At 36.6% G+C, this 15,966-nt stretch overlaps 1 protein-coding gene across 45 annotated transcripts in view; it reads right to left on the reverse strand.

The window, feature by feature from the left end:
• The window catches only part of ABI2 (abl interactor 2), a gene marked incomplete at its 5' end in the record, with an annotated part of 63,839 nt that overhangs the window by 31,208 nt on the left and 16,665 nt on the right, over nt 1-15,966 (reverse strand). For 36 of the 45 annotated variants that reach the window (XM_084265537.1, XM_084265533.1, XM_084265536.1 and 33 more), the window contains one exon: nt 2,137-2,304. The exons of the other annotated variants lie outside the window; for them this stretch is intronic. In XM_084265537.1, the coding sequence (XP_084121663.1) occupies nt 2,137-2,304 (168 nt within the window). The remainder of the gene's footprint in view (nt 1-2,136; nt 2,305-15,966) is intronic. 45 annotated transcript variants of the gene reach the window in all.

Genomic DNA, 15,966 nt, shown 5'->3' on the forward strand with positions numbered 1-15,966 from the left:
CATTAATGCATAATGCACTGCAAGCAGATGGTAACAACCAACCTGTTTGCTGTTCTACATTACTGACATCATTTCAAGTGACACTGACTGAAATAATAATTTAGCAATGCTGTATTTACCATGAGGCATTTTTAGCGGTTCTAGAAACAATCCACTAAGCTTTACACCCAACAAAGACCAAGGAAGTCTTCTGCAGATGAGGCTTGTTCCAGGAGAAGTACATGTAATTCATTTTTGGGAAACTGCATTACGACACAGAAATTGTGACAAAAATAAATTAATTTTTAAAAGAAAAAGCACCACTAAATTTAAGACAGATAATATATCCATCTACAACACTGATGTCGTAAAATGAAGACATTTCTGAACACAGTGTATTAGACTTAAGAAAATTCCTTGGTGTATGCAATATTCAAATACTGCCTGCTCCTCTGATATAATTTCTTCCATGAAGATTTGAGGAGCATCCTACATATGGATGGATACAGACTCAAAAATACCCAAACCAAAGTAAACTAAACCCACAGCCTTAAATTTCAATTTTACCACGAGATATATATATATATTTAAAAAAAAAACCAAAACAACCAAAACAACTTATTTTGGTTATTCAAATGCAGCCTATGAATTCTGGCAGATACATACATCTTCAGTAGGCGTTTGCTGCTGGTAATTTAGCTCCATTTTAAATAACTAGCCATTATGTATAACAGCCAAAGACAATCTAACCTAGCACCTCAATCTGCATAAATCTCAGCTACGCATAAGGAAAAAACTTTAAATTACATGGTCCTTTCCCCAAAAGCTACTTTACAGAAATTATGTGATAAAACGAACTTTCCACATCTATAAAATGCAAAATCCATCAAACTCTGATTTTTATTCATACACTGTCTTTTGCTTCAGGCTCTCAAATAGTTGAAATACTTGTCAGCTGGCACTCGTCTGTCAAGAAGCTTGTATGTACACACACAAGCACACACAGACATACACATACACAGCATAAACACAGCACAAATACATACACACACACAGAGTAATCTGTGATATTTTCTGGCAAAAAAAAAAAAGAAAAAAAAAAGAATTTATTTCCCCACAGATTAACAAAAAGTGTGCAGCAAAAGAAATCAAACTTCTCAGCCTATTTTTGAGGCTACGGTTATATGAGGTAACTTAGGCAATCTAATAGCATACTACTATCAGTAGAGAAAATCCTCTCTATCCCTTCTTTTGCACGTCTTCTGGAATTCAACTGACACCTCAGAGAACCAATTCAGCCCATGAAGATAACATGAAGTTATTCACTTTTTGATGGTTCAAACCTCTAGTAGTTTAGCAATTCTTTCCCTGCCTATTTCACACCTTACAGAGCCCCTACTTTCAAATGTCTAAAAGCTACAATATTCTTTATTTTAATTTATGACATTACCACATGGAGATCAAGAAACACTAGCAGCCAAAATGTTTTGGTCAAATAAGACACAAATATTTCAGTAACAATGCCAACCAACTCTCCCATAATAGAAAAATATAAAGTATAATATCAAGGCTCTCTATTTCTCTTTTAATCCATCACTGGCACATAAACCTCCAATAAATCTACCATCCACCCTCACCCCATTCTGGCAGTCAAAATTCTCTCATCAGTAGGGTGGATGGGACATCAACTCCTGATATAAATAGCTTCGTTTATTGCTGCTCAGAAAAAACTGCAAACAATGGCAGGAGTTCTGCAGCCATACACAAACTTGAAACAATAATTTTGCCTTCTGTTCATGTCATTGTAAAGTACATTTTATTAAGAAAAACCAGGAGCAAACTTTTTTTGTCATCTATGCTTCTGTCAATAGAATTGCAGGATTACAGCAACAGGAAGAGTAAAAGGATGACAAGTATTGTTTTCAACTAACTATTGATTTTTTTTTTTTAAGTCTCAGTAGCCAATAAATACCAAATACATTGTCACCAATGGGTGACAATCACATAATGAGACCCATTCCCAGAAATATGAGAAGTAGTGCATCATTCTGTTTTAAATGCTACCATTCTCATTCACAAAATGTCAGGTGAGAGTTTTACTTGTGTAGTAATGGGGGGCGGGGAAGGGGAGAGGAAAGGAATCAGGAAAAGTCTCACTTGTGAAATGTGGTTGATTGAAGATTCCATGCGTCGAAGTTGGGATGCTTGGATATCCAGCATTTGGAGAACATTGTTGGCCAAAGTGTTGATCAGATAGGCTACGCTTGCTAAAGACTGGGTTGTGTAGGCTTTGGTTTCTTCCAGGGCTCGCTGCTTATCTGCTGACTGAAAGCAGAAATAAAAGGTTTATTTAGTAAACTCTCACACAAAGATTCTTCAAATTAATTCCTTCTGCCTGTTTATGAAGGACAAAGAATGATACAGGTGAAACTAATTCTATACCAGTTACCATTTTTCCTCCTTTTGATTCATTCCACAAAAAATACTTTGTACTTTAAGAGTTTTTATACTTTATAAAAGGAACAACCTGCTCATCTTTTCTTAAAATACTTAAAAGTGCAACTTTTTACACTGCACTTTAGCAATAAATGTTAAAAGCACTCCCAGATACTTATTCTTTAGTTCTTCTGAACTTCTGTACTTCAATTATATCTCATAACAGCCTGCAAGGATATGCCAAATACCAAATACTCTTCATGTCTCCCAATTATTTAGACCTAATTAATGCCACAAATGATCATTCACAGTGAATGAACTACAATTGCTCCCTTTAAATGGTAGCTGAATAAAACGTGAGAGGAATCATTTTGAAAAAGAACAAGCCTGTGTTTTCTTTTTAAACACATTTTGCACTTTTTCATATTGTCACTATTTTCTTCTTTAAAGAATTAGTATGATCCATTTTTCTAGTAGTAGAGCATCTAAAAAACATTTAGGCTATCAAGCCAGGAGACATCCATCAAATGATTGAAAACATACATACATTTCAAACAGTATTAAAAATAAAAAGCTAAGACTCTATTTGTCAGGATTCTGTGCTTCTCCTTGAAAAAAAGTTAACATCATCAAGATCTAATTCAGTACAAAGAATACCGATTAAAGCACTGGTAAAACACACAATTAAGATGCTAAGAAACTTTCCAATTTCCAAGGCTTTGGCATACACTGAATGTCACTTTAAGGTGATCTTTAGCCCCTTGCAGGCTGATGGTGCTGTTTCTAAAGCAACAGTTGACAAGCATTCTTTACTCCCACTTGCCGTTGTAATACTATAGTTCATAATTTCCTTTCATTTATATATTATTCACAGAGGTTGGGCATCAAGATTCAAGAAACGTGCTTTTATTAGAGAGAGAAAATAAAAGTCCGAATTTTTCAGCACAAGCTGAATCTACCATCCATTTTACTACACATACTTCGGGAAACACTGAAAATAAGCATGTATCTATTTCAGGAAAATAATCATTACGGCCCCAGATATTTCTCAGGACCTTCTGGTACGACCTTTAAAAAAAGACTGTTAGCTTTCAAGAAAAGACAAGCCCACAAAACAACCCAAAACAACCACACATGTAAACACAGACACAAGACTTGCATTAAATGCTCACATGAAAGAGTCTCAATACTTTTCCTTTCCTGAAAACCTCTCCTGTGTCCACAAACAACGATGGTAACTTGGGTAGCCTGTAAGCGTTACTTCTTGCAGACCACACTGGGTACCACTTCCTAGTCTGCTTCTAGAAAGGAAGAGAGCAGCACTTGCTGCTCAGCCATGTAAGGGCTCCCACAATGGTACCATGGTTCAGGAGGGGGGATGCTGTTAAAGGTAAAGCATTATTGTCTGGCTGTTTCTTTTCCGCGCAGCTGACAACCAGACCCAGCAGCAGAAGGAACTGAAAATTTTAGGAGACAACTTCTTAGGGCACAGTATGATGATGTTCCCCAGCAGAGTACACTTGTGAAGGCTGCCTCACATCCAGCTACAGAGATGTTAGATAAATGCTGTCCCCAGACCCAATGTAAGAGCTCATTACTTTTAGCCAGCACATGGTGAGCACATCTTTTATATAAAGGACCTAAGAGCCTAAGGACTCGCAAATGAGCAAATGAAGAGCTCTCTGCCTCCACTCTCACACCCTTGGCTTATAAATGCACACTCTTCTTTCCCTCTCTCTACTCATCACCTCAGCTCACACTGCAAATATCACTACAGCAGACATCCATACCACTGGACACTTTCAAACAATTTATGAATGGCAATAATAAAAATGATTTTCAGTTTTGCTCTGCAGCTGCTGAGGAAGTCTATTTATAGAAGCAGAAACTGCTGATTTACATTAGCACAATGTACATCCAGAATAGCTGAGAAGACGCCAGCAAACACAGTATTTTTTCATTAACAGCTGAAGTGGTTGAGAACAAAAGGAAAATAATCTATCATTTTAGAAATTATGAGCCTCTGTTAAAAGTTTTACTGCTTTTACTGTTTAAAGAAGCACAAATATGGATATGTGTTCAGAGCTAGTCGTTCCAATGACATAACCTAATAACTAAGTTTGAGTCACCTTCACTCACACCAGTTCAAACCAGTAAGGAACTGGCTTTTCAATGTTCAAACACAATAAAAATTTCATAAAACAACAATCCAATAAACACATTTAAGAACTGTCATCACCACAAAACCCCTTTTCAATGAGAGGCCTAGTTTGTATATTTGGACTGATAACCTAAATAACTGTGATTGGCTCTGCGTGCCTTTATACAGATGGCCCCAAATTCTCTGAAGCAAACTCCCTTCGTGCCTGGCACCACAAAATTAGTTTGAACTTTCTCCCTGTTACTAAAAAGATGCAGAATACATTGTATTTAAAATTAAAATTACTATTTGAGCCTACTTATTGTGATGGCAATTCAAAACAAAACAAAAAAAGACAGCATTTTAAAACAATCAAGTTCACCCTAAAACTTTCTAGGGTGAAACCGTGGGTCTCAATGAGGGATATAACAATGAGGAAAAACAATCTGGAATACTTAGAGCAAATCCAAAGTTCCCTCATGGAGATGTAAAACTAAATGTCAGTTAAAATTTGACTTGAAATACTAAGTTGTGTTTAGTATGAAATCTTAACTTTTAATCTGAAAAGTAGACTTCAAAAATTGGTATCTTATCTTATACTCCCATGTAACAAGCTCTTCATCTACATTCCCCAAGGACATCAAATTATATTGCATACAGCCGCTGCCATGCTTAAAGCCAGCAACAGATTTAGACAACTAAATGCTATGCTAATGAGTATTGTAAATATGTAACTAAAGGGATTTCTGTAAATAAAATAACGATTTCAAGTTATCAATAAATCAAATTCAAACATAACCCTCATCAGACAAAGATCTCATACTCTGATCTTCAGAACACCAGCCAATACGGTTCATAGCTGTTAGGCATGCAAAAAGTTATTTCAATATCCACACCTACCAAAAATCTAGTCAAATATACTCACTTGGACCTGATCACACTGATAGCCTCTCTAGAGTAGTTTCAGTAACCTATGGAAAACTGTTTCTATGTAGAATATTGAAAACAAGAGAAACATATTCTACTATGTTAATTACAACAAAACGAAGACTCATTACTGTGAATACTTAAGGATAATAATCACAGTCCTTTAAGTCTTTCAGTTCTCAGAAACACTGCAGTCAGCATGGTCAAGAGCCGGTAGCAAGTATGCTTTCAGTTCTCTGACTTAAACTAGATGCCATGAAACAGACCACTCAGTATCTCTCCATTTTAAAGTTTTTAAACATCTTTAGCATCCATGCACAAAAATTCTGCATGGTTATACAAACAAAAAAAAAAGAAAAAAAAAAGTACATCACAATAATCACAATACATCTCTACACACACTACTCATAGGGAAGCTGTGCTTCCAACTGTTAGATCAGCCTCATCTGTACTTTTTTTAATGAATATTAGATTTAGGAAATCATAGCCATCCTTTGACAAGTCTTCTTCTACAACACTGCCAACATAGGCAGTATCTCATTCCTAGTCCTGACACATCTTTTCAGTTGTGACAGTACTGAATTTGTAGGGCTCCAAAGAGGTCTGAGTACCTAATCCAGCTTACAAACAACTTCATGGCTATTTTAAGCTCTAATCAATTCCATTATCTTCACTGCCATGCAAACTTGCAAACACTTGTGCTAGTAAAACTAAGTAGATACCACAAAGAAAGAAGAAATATGTTTGTTTATGGTTTGAGCAACTAATTGTGCTATTATGGAGACTCATGCTCTAGTTTCAGCAGCAGTACCTGTGGAAGTAGAAGTCCCCAAGACAAACTGCACTACTCTCTCTTTACTGTACTGAATTAGAGCAGACAGAGAAGTTCCAAATGAAAATTACCTGATCCATGAAGCAAATTATGAGTTTTCCCACACCCAAGCCACTGCTCAACCACTGAGGCACATGAAAGCACTTAATCAAGAATAAAGAGGGAAGCACTATGCAGAGTTGCTCTGCTTGCTAGAGAAAAGGAACAAGTGCTAGAAAGCAGGCATCAGCGCAGTTTTGCCAGTCCTCCACTACCTGAAATTCTCTCACAAGACTTGTGCACAGTGATTTCTTTGTTTCCCCTTAATACTGCTGCGTCTCCACCTCAAACTTCCAGATTTGACTTTTCAAACAATGTTGAGACTGCACTTCGGCATCACAGCTGGATCATCTTCACAGCCTTAAAAAGATAAAATGTTTCGATCATTATGTCTTCTGCGCCCACATTATCCAGCAGCAGTTTAGCATCTATTCTGTATAAGATTTTTTTCCACACAATGAACACATCAGGTGGTCCATGCTGAATCACAAAGCAGCATCCTTTTTTCCTGCTCTCAGCAGCGAGAGCACCATTTTAATTCACCACAGAGAGCTCATTTGATGCTCTCGCCAGCCACATATGGGGTGAGGATGGTGTCAGCTACTACTGGAAGAGGCTACCTCTGCTGCAGCTTGCAGTGATGCCTCAGGCATCTAGACACAGCAGCACCCATTGCTCTCTGCCCAGCTCTCCCCCTGAAAAATTATTTCCATTTATAGGAGGAAGCACTCCCTGCTAAAACCCTCTTTTGCCTCCTTCAGAAAACAAAACAAAACTATAGACTAGATGGAAATATTTCATAGCCAGAACATAGATTACAGTGACTACTTTACACAAAGCTGGGGCTTTTAGATAACAGGAGATGATTCAAAGTCATTTAAGTCAGCTATGAATGCACAGGCTTCAAATTCAGGCAGAAAACACATGTATTACATACACAGACCATAAGTATGTGCTTGCTTTTAGTTTCCAGTTCCATATGCCAGTCCAAACAAAGATGGACACCAAGTGTAACACAGCTCAGGAATGAGAATTCAAATGCACACATGACAATATTTCTTCACTTTAGTATTAGATTGCATCATGCAAATTGCTAACATTAGAAAGGACGTGAAAATCGGCCTGCATCAAGTGCAAAGCTGACTACTTTCAGTATCAGGATGCAAAGCCTAGGTACCACTTTTTTTAGCTACTCTAGAAGTTCCATTTGCTTAGCACAATTACATTACCAGATATGAATAAGGAATGAACTGGAGTGCTGGCTACAGAAGATAGCTCTCTACTTTAGGAATTAAACCTCTCAATGTTTTTTGTCCTGCCTAGGGAAATAGAAAATTTGTATTTATACAAGAAAGATAAAAAGAAGTTACAAAGAAGAAAAATAATATTTTAAATTGAGACTATTGGGCAGGTGAGAGAATAAAACTTGCAGTAAGGTATGCAAAATGACAAAAAATGGTAAAGGGAAATCTCACATGCACATGGAGCACAAAAAGCAGGACTAGAAAGGAAACAAGAATTTAATGTATTCTTCCACTGCAAAGTGAAATCAACCAGAATATAGCAATTCTCTGTTTTGCCACTGTTAATAACTTTAACAATGTTGTACAAAAAAGCAGCTGTTAATGCAGAAAGAAATTGTACAAGAAAACAAAGGATGGCAGCAACAGGAGCACTATACCAAAATTTACAGAGTATCAACCCAAGCAGATGAAAGAAGAAATGCTACCAAATGCTACAAATGCTACCAAATTAGACAAAAAGGAAAGGCTTCAAAAGACAGCAACATGTTAAAAAGAAAAACACAGCACTTATGAATTGGAAAGAGCTAATTAATTAAAAGAGATATGAAAGTGGTACATGAAAAGCAGCTCTAAAAATTGCTGGCAGTTTAGTTGGTTACTGAAGCTAGGTTTTCCCCGCTTAAGTTCTAAAAAGAATTATTGCTATTTAACCACTAGTCCTCATCAACTTGGAAGTTCAAAGTTTTCAGTTTTCAGAACATACACAACAAATGCTATTAGATGATCCAAAAACTCTGGACCTATGAGTTGATAAAAAATTGTATTTCTTATTACAGAAGATTAACAGCAGTTGTTGCCTTTAATATCAATATGGAAAAAACATCTTCCAAAATTAATACTTCTTACTGAACTGAGAGGGAGGAAAAAACCCAACGGTTTTTCATTCCTGAGCCTATTGTCACTCACAACTAGCATAAACCTAAAGACTCATAGGAAAATTCATTCTGAACAGAAAAATACTCAAATCGATTCTTCAGCATACGATGCATTTACACAGAAATATTTAAGTGTTGAAGTGGAAGCTGAGGTTAAACAGTTTGACATGGGACTAATTATACTGAAAGGTGTGTCCAGAATCTAATCATACTTCCCCCAACATATAGAGCATCTCTTGCTATTGTTCAAAACAGTATTGTTTAGTGAAATAAGACTCTTTCTATAAGAAATAACAGTGAAATTTTAAGGAGACAGAAAATCAGTTTCATTTAATCAATATAACAGTTGTGTCTTTTGATTACTGTTAATAGAAACCCTAGCAGATATTTGTCCTAAGACTAACAAGCAAAACCCCTCAGCTTACTGCTGAGGTTGCATCAGCTTCAAGAAGCCTCAAGAACAAAACTGCATGCCACAGAGTTCAACGAGCTTGCATTATTCAGTACAAAACGTGCCCAACTGTGATCCTGACAAAGCAGACTTCAGTTTTCCTGTGAAAGATAGAAGATTGAGCTTTTATATCAACCTTTCCATTTTAATTGTTGCTGAATTCCTTGAAGTTACTGAAAGCCTCATACATAATTAAATATTTTACACACATTTATTCAGCTGCACAGATGGTATTTGCTTGGCCCATCCAAGTGCTTTCTGAGGTCCTTTCATAAGCTAGAAAAATGATTGAGAAGAAAACTGAGCATCATTAATCCAATAATTATGCCAAAATCATGCCAAAAAGTTACATAACTGTCGGTGAAAAATACAATAGCTTTCTCTTTTAAAAAGCTACCTCATTAAATGCTTACTTGCTAACCAGTATCTACTACTCCTTTAGTACCCGAACCGCTCATTCTCAGCATGAAAAACACATACTGTACAATTCACATGTAGTTGGGTTATAACATGCAGTTGAAAAAGCATGAAAAAGCAGAAGCAATCACTGGAATATTAGAACAGGAGGAAATGAGATTTCCCAGAGCTCCAGAAAAAACAAATGCCATAGAACTACCAGAAAACCTCAGAATTCCCATTTCCAATGTGCAGAGAGCTCCAAGTATTCTATTGGTGCACTGAACAAAGGAAGAAACCCACTCGGCATGTTCTTGGTATAACCAGAGCTCCAAAGTACTTGGCATGGGGGGAGATTTTTTTGTTCTCTGTCAAATGTAATATAATCATCTCTAAACTATTCATCTCAATTTGTGACATTTTTCTCTATATAGCTGCTCATTCATGTAATTATTGCTGCTGTTACTATAGGAAGAGAGAAGGCTAGCTTGATTGCTTTGTGACCCTACTCTAATTTTAAAATCAAGGAGACATGGTAGTTATGTTGCCCATTTATAAATTCTCTATACCCTAAACATTATGAATTAATCAAATGTTAAGAAATGTAACCAAAGAACATTTTAGATATGAACAGGAAGTGCTTCTTCACACATATCTTTCCACAAACCCACTGGTAAGTTCTCTGACAACTTTCTATTATTCTGTAGTCAAAATAATACAGAAGCAGCAAGATGCACTGAGATCACGCAACAGGGGAAGCAACAAGATTAACCAAACTGTTAATTTCACTTACAACCTAGTAGAAATGGCAGCTCTAGACTTTGGAGGTGGAATATTTTTACTTCACAATAAGTTTAACGTGATCTTATCTGGACAGGTAACTGTAATTAAAGTAACCTGCTTGACAACTCTGTCCCATCTGTGAAGAATGGAGCACGTTAAACTCCTAGTCTACTAGCGAACTACTCTCAGAAGTGACAATACCAAATGTAAGACTCAGCATTATATGAAACTTCAGTTGTTGGTGGACCCTCCAGACACAGATAGGGGTTACAGTCAGGCACCTAATCCGTAAAACATTATAAACATCTGTGAAATTGAAAAGTACCTTTCTTCACAGTTGCATCCAAAGTCTCTCCTCATCACCTAAATTTAACTTGCTGTTTACACAAAGCGCTCTTAAAATTTAAATACCTTTAAATGTGAAGTAGATTCTTTTGAATACAACTCAAAAGAAAGGAGGTTACAACTACTCTCACAGTACTATGAATTCTGTATATTTGAAATCAAATCAGACACATCACCTTTGGAGCTGAGCTCACACAGAAATCTAAGCACAGCAATCAATAAAGCTGCATAAGGAACTTTGGAATTGAGGACAAACAAGTATTACAGAACATACCCATTTTAGAATTAACACTGCATAAAAGCTATCATTAGATTTTACAATTCAAACAGCATTCAAAGAGCAAACAATAAATGTGATATTTAGAAAGAAAAGCCATTTCCAAATGCAAGGTTAATTGCATTCATCATGTTCTACCAATATGCATATAAATACAAATAAGGTTATTTCCATTTGTTATTACATTATTATAATAATTTGCCGTAATTTATCTGCATGATAATAACAAGCATACTAGCTGAGGAATATGCTCAATATTCATAGTTCTCTAAAGTCTTTTACACCAGGTTGTTCTGGTTTTCAGATTACTAAAAAACTGTAATGATGCACTAAATGTCACTAGAATTTCCTGATCATAAATGTGTCTTTCTGATTTTTAAGCCAGTTGAAACTCAGCATCAATAAATATCAGGTCATTTGCATTAAGTTGAAGTCTTTTGTTTTCATCACAATTGATTCATTTGATATTTTCATTTCTGTGCTGAGCCTCAAAATATAGGTTTTATTAGCAGCTAGGGAAGCTACCTTTCGAAAAAATGTACACAAAGTCTAACCTCCTACATAGAAAAGCAGCTCTTTAAAAATAGATCCTGCATTCAATGCTGCTAGTGAGGGCAAAACTAACAAATGACAAATAGCGGTGGACAAGGAAGCTTTCCTGACATCTAATCACTTGCATCCCTGTTTCCATGCTGCCAGCATCATTGCAACAAATCTGTCATATGCTTCCCTTAATTGTCACCAGGATCAAACTTAGCATTTATTTCCATACATTCACAACCACAGACAACCAATTTTCACATGCAAATTTGCTGCTCTCCAAAATCGGCAAGTTCCTATTCTCTGAAAGTAAAACCAAAGTCCTGTATAGCAAAGAACCACAAAAAACCACAAAAAACACCCCACCCCCAAAAAACAAAACAAACAAAAAAACCCCAAAAAAACCCCCACCAAACAAAACAACACCCAAACAAAAAAAAACCCCAAAACCCAAAAAACCAAAAAACCTGGGCATGCTGCATTCATATAAACCTACTAGATAACAGTATTATAAAGACTGTTCAACATATAAATTAGTTTTACATGGTATTTCATAAAAACTGAACAGCATGATAGCAACCCAGTGCATTTGCATCTGTAATGTAGTTAACGTGTAGCTGTATTAATAGTTACTCATCACTGCTTTACAGCATCAAATGTAGCTCTTGCTTGAGAAGGAAGCAGCAGTGAGAGAAACCTATTCCCCATTGCATTTAGGACTCACTGCTCATTCCATTAATCAATGCAGGCTTCACCTTAATGTGTTAGCTCTTCTGCAGTAATGCAGCTGAGAGAATTGGATCATTTTCTAGTTCATACAACAACATAATTATTATTGGAGTTCCAAATGCAAGGCCAATTTTGGTTTTAATAACAGTACAAAATCAACATATTTGTGGCCATGAGACTACACCAATGCTAATGTGCTGAACAAAATCTCAAACAGCAAAGATCCACAGGCTTAACTCTATCATCTCATGTATCTGCTGTCCTATAATTCTTCATACACCAACGATGCTTTAGCACGCAGTTTTCACCTAATGTACAGGTAAAAACTACTGATTAATTCAATTCAACTCAAAATTGATTTTACAGCTACTTGATAAAAATAACATTTGCAAAATGGCCTTATGAAGTTAGTTACAATCATACAGTAATTACATTCTGCTATACAAAAAAGATTATTTGCACCAATTGTTTTCTCCTTAGCTTTAGCTAATGAACCGATTTTCTCTCTCAAAAAATCTGACAAAACCTACCATTTCTAAGAAAGGATGTCTATTTCAGCATCCCAAAACATTATCTAGTCACAGGGGTTTATGTAACAACTGAGTTATTTCCCATCTTTGACAGTTTCTTCATTCCACTATAAATTCTCAATTCATTACACAGCATCAACTAGGGCCAACTAATGGTTTTAATTTAGAATCACAGTAGAGTTATCTGTGGCAGTAGAAGCAGGCTCTGCTTCCAAGTGTCCACTGCCAGACATTACAATCTCACAGGAAGAAAAGCTAAGTAGGATGTGCAGCCATGTCATCTACCATCACAGTGTACAGCCTAATGTACTAATGCAATTAGTCAGATGGCAGGACAGCTTGTAATTGCCAGACTGTAACTGCAGCATATGAAGGGAAGACATACGCCCTATTCAGCCAATAGCTCCTAAAAGACAAGCAGGCACACACGGAGATGACCCCGCATCTGTTACCACAACCACATCAGGCTGCCATTGAGCAGTGGTACACAGTCCCATTTCAGCAGGCACTGTAAAAGTAGTAAGGTAGCCCAAGGAACATAAGCTGCTGGAAAGCCTTTGCTGTCCCTCCACAGTTAATAAAATCCTGTTATCCTCAGAATTCTTCCCACATTGTCACACCAACTAACACAAGTCTTTCCATTGCCATTCCCTGTCCCTACTTCCTCACATAAGCACACCCCAAAATTTTATTGTTCTAGAAGTTATTTTTATTTTAATGTAGCTACCTTTGGTAACTACGGCTTAAAAAAAAAGCTTCAAGAGAAATAAAGTGTCATACCTGCCAGGTAACAGAAGCACGTAATTTCAAAGATAGTAGATAGAGGAGAGGGCTAACTAACTGGGAGCAGGAATTTGCATAATCACTCTTCCACTTCCAGGAAATAACCACACTTGGATTACACATACACCTTGACAGCAATCAGTTAACTCTAAATTCGAAATTATTCTTATTTGGCACTTTTTAAAGCTGCTGCCAATTCAGACATACTGAAAGGAACAATTTTTCTTCAGATACATGCCCACAATATGACAGGAAAAAAAATCATATAAAAAAGTAGAGATCAAAGTAAGAAACCTTCATACAACATTTGCAATATACAATACTCCTCTAGGAGACAACAGAATATGTCAGCATATTTGAACTCTGAAACCTAGAGATTTATGCTCAAATTAGCATAGCCTGGAAGAGCTGCAGTGGCAGTTGATCAGCTCTAAGGCATAGAACTAATAAAAAAACCAACCAACCAAACAAAAAAAAAACCAAAAGAGGTTTCCCTGCATTTCTGCACAAAAGGTTCCCCAATCCCAATCTCTCTCACTTTTTTTTTCTCCTTTTAAACAAACAGGACAGCCTTCCTTGCCTATTGTGGAATGATCTAAAAGCCAAAGTCTCTAGCTCCTCCAATGCTACATCATCACAAATGCCAATCTTAACCCAAAATGCAGATTTGCAACCCACTACATGACCAGGCACAAATATACTCTTGTTTGACTCTGAAAAATCACAACAGTCCATGCAACTCACAGGCCTCTTTCCTTGCCTGCACTAGAAGGGCTGGCCAGAAGGAGAGCAGAACAAGTTTGATTTCTTCTTGATCATGTTCAGCCTGATGAAAGCTGACCTCTGCTGTACTACCCATTTGCTGAAGGTGGCCATAACACTCTTGGTACCCAGCCATAACTGAACCAAGGATGAAGTCTAACTAAAGGAACCATCATGATCAAGAAGAAGTGAAAGAAAGTTAGTAAAAATTCACTCTGAAAACTGTTAAGAAAAAACAGCCCTTTCTTATTCTTTGGTCCCTATGTCCCCCAAGAATGCTATCTGATACTTTTCTGGCAAAGACTGTTTTTACAACCTGTTGCTCATGTTACCATAGCACTGGACAAACCACAATACTTGCAGAGTGAGGATGTGATTCTAGCCTCTTAAGAAGAGACTGTTAGCCAAACTCTCAATCTGTACTGCACTCCTTGAGAAACTAGTGAACATTTTATACATATAAAAGTCAAGTCCTCAAGAGAGGAGTCCCAGCCTAATTCTGAAGGGTAGACTGCTAGAAATAAGGGTCTTTCAGAAAGTCCTCAATTTTGTTCATGCTTGAAATACAGTTATCTTAACTAGACTCAAACTTTGCTATGCTGCTACAATTAAGAATCTGAGAAAATAAGCAGAAGAAACCCTTTTCTGCAGGCACTGTAATTAGCAGTTATTCCCAGTTTAATCAGCAGTTTTGGTCATTTTCTTCAAAAGTAGAAGTAAATCTTCTGCCAATTGCTATGTAGCTCAAGAACAACAAGTGAAGTCACTATATTCAACCTGCAGCATATAACACCGCAGCATCAAGTTTTCTGTAATTATTTCCAGTGAGATCTGTGTTTTACGCACACATTTTCCTAAGCATGACCTATATGCACAATAAGCACTTACTGCAGTGTTTACTGCCCAGAGAGTTTTTCGTGCCACTGGTAACTCGTTTTTTTTTAAGGCAATATAAAGATTTTTACATTCATAAAAGGATGTGCATTTAATCTCCCATGTTAAGTACACTGCAACAGTAATGCAGTTATCTCCTAACAATTTAAAGAATACTTTGTTGTGCAAATCAGCTAATTACTTCTTTTAAGAATTAACACATACCTCACAGAGGTTTAAAAACCAATATGGTTGATAAAAAAACCCCAATGACATGGGCAGTTTTTCTCCACATACCGTAATTCTTACATTTCCCAGGCTGGAAAACACTGTCACTGTATTACAGGTCACAGAGTGTTTTAGAATGTCTCTATGGCAATCTGAAGAGTTTTCTGTTTGCTAAAGAAAAGCCAGAGCTTGAAACACATAACCTATCAGTGGTAAGGATCCTCTTGCTTAGCTACAAAGGATCATAGTTCAGAACATCAAGTCAGTGTAAGCCTGAAGAGACTGCATGTTCCTCAAAATTCCTTCAGAACAGTATGAAGGATTTCACACAGTGAATGTTTAAGATTCCTTTCTAAATGCAAAACATTATTACTTGATCACTAAAATTATGAAACTGGGCACCTCGGCATAGCTTTCTATGAATTCTACATGGTTGCTTTTACTCATTCACATAAAGAAAGTAAACAATGTGCCAAATACCTTATTTGAATCAAGAGCACAGGAGGTTAATAAACTGAAATGAACATGACTAACCCCATTAGAATGCCAGCAACACCGAACAAGAGCTTCTTTTTCTAAAAGGTTGAAGTTCCTCTGTTTTAACATTTAAAAGTTAGTTACAGACAGCACTTAAGTATAACTCGTATGAATGCCACACAAAAATACATGTTAAGACTCTTTGAAAAACACAACTTCATCAATATCCCAGTTACATCCAGGAGCAAATCTCTGTACAG

The sequence above is a fragment of the Gallinula chloropus genome (genome assembly GCF_964237585.1).
Source record: "Gallinula chloropus genome assembly, chromosome: 5".
Lineage (NCBI taxonomy): Eukaryota > Metazoa > Chordata > Aves > Gruiformes > Rallidae > Gallinula > Gallinula chloropus.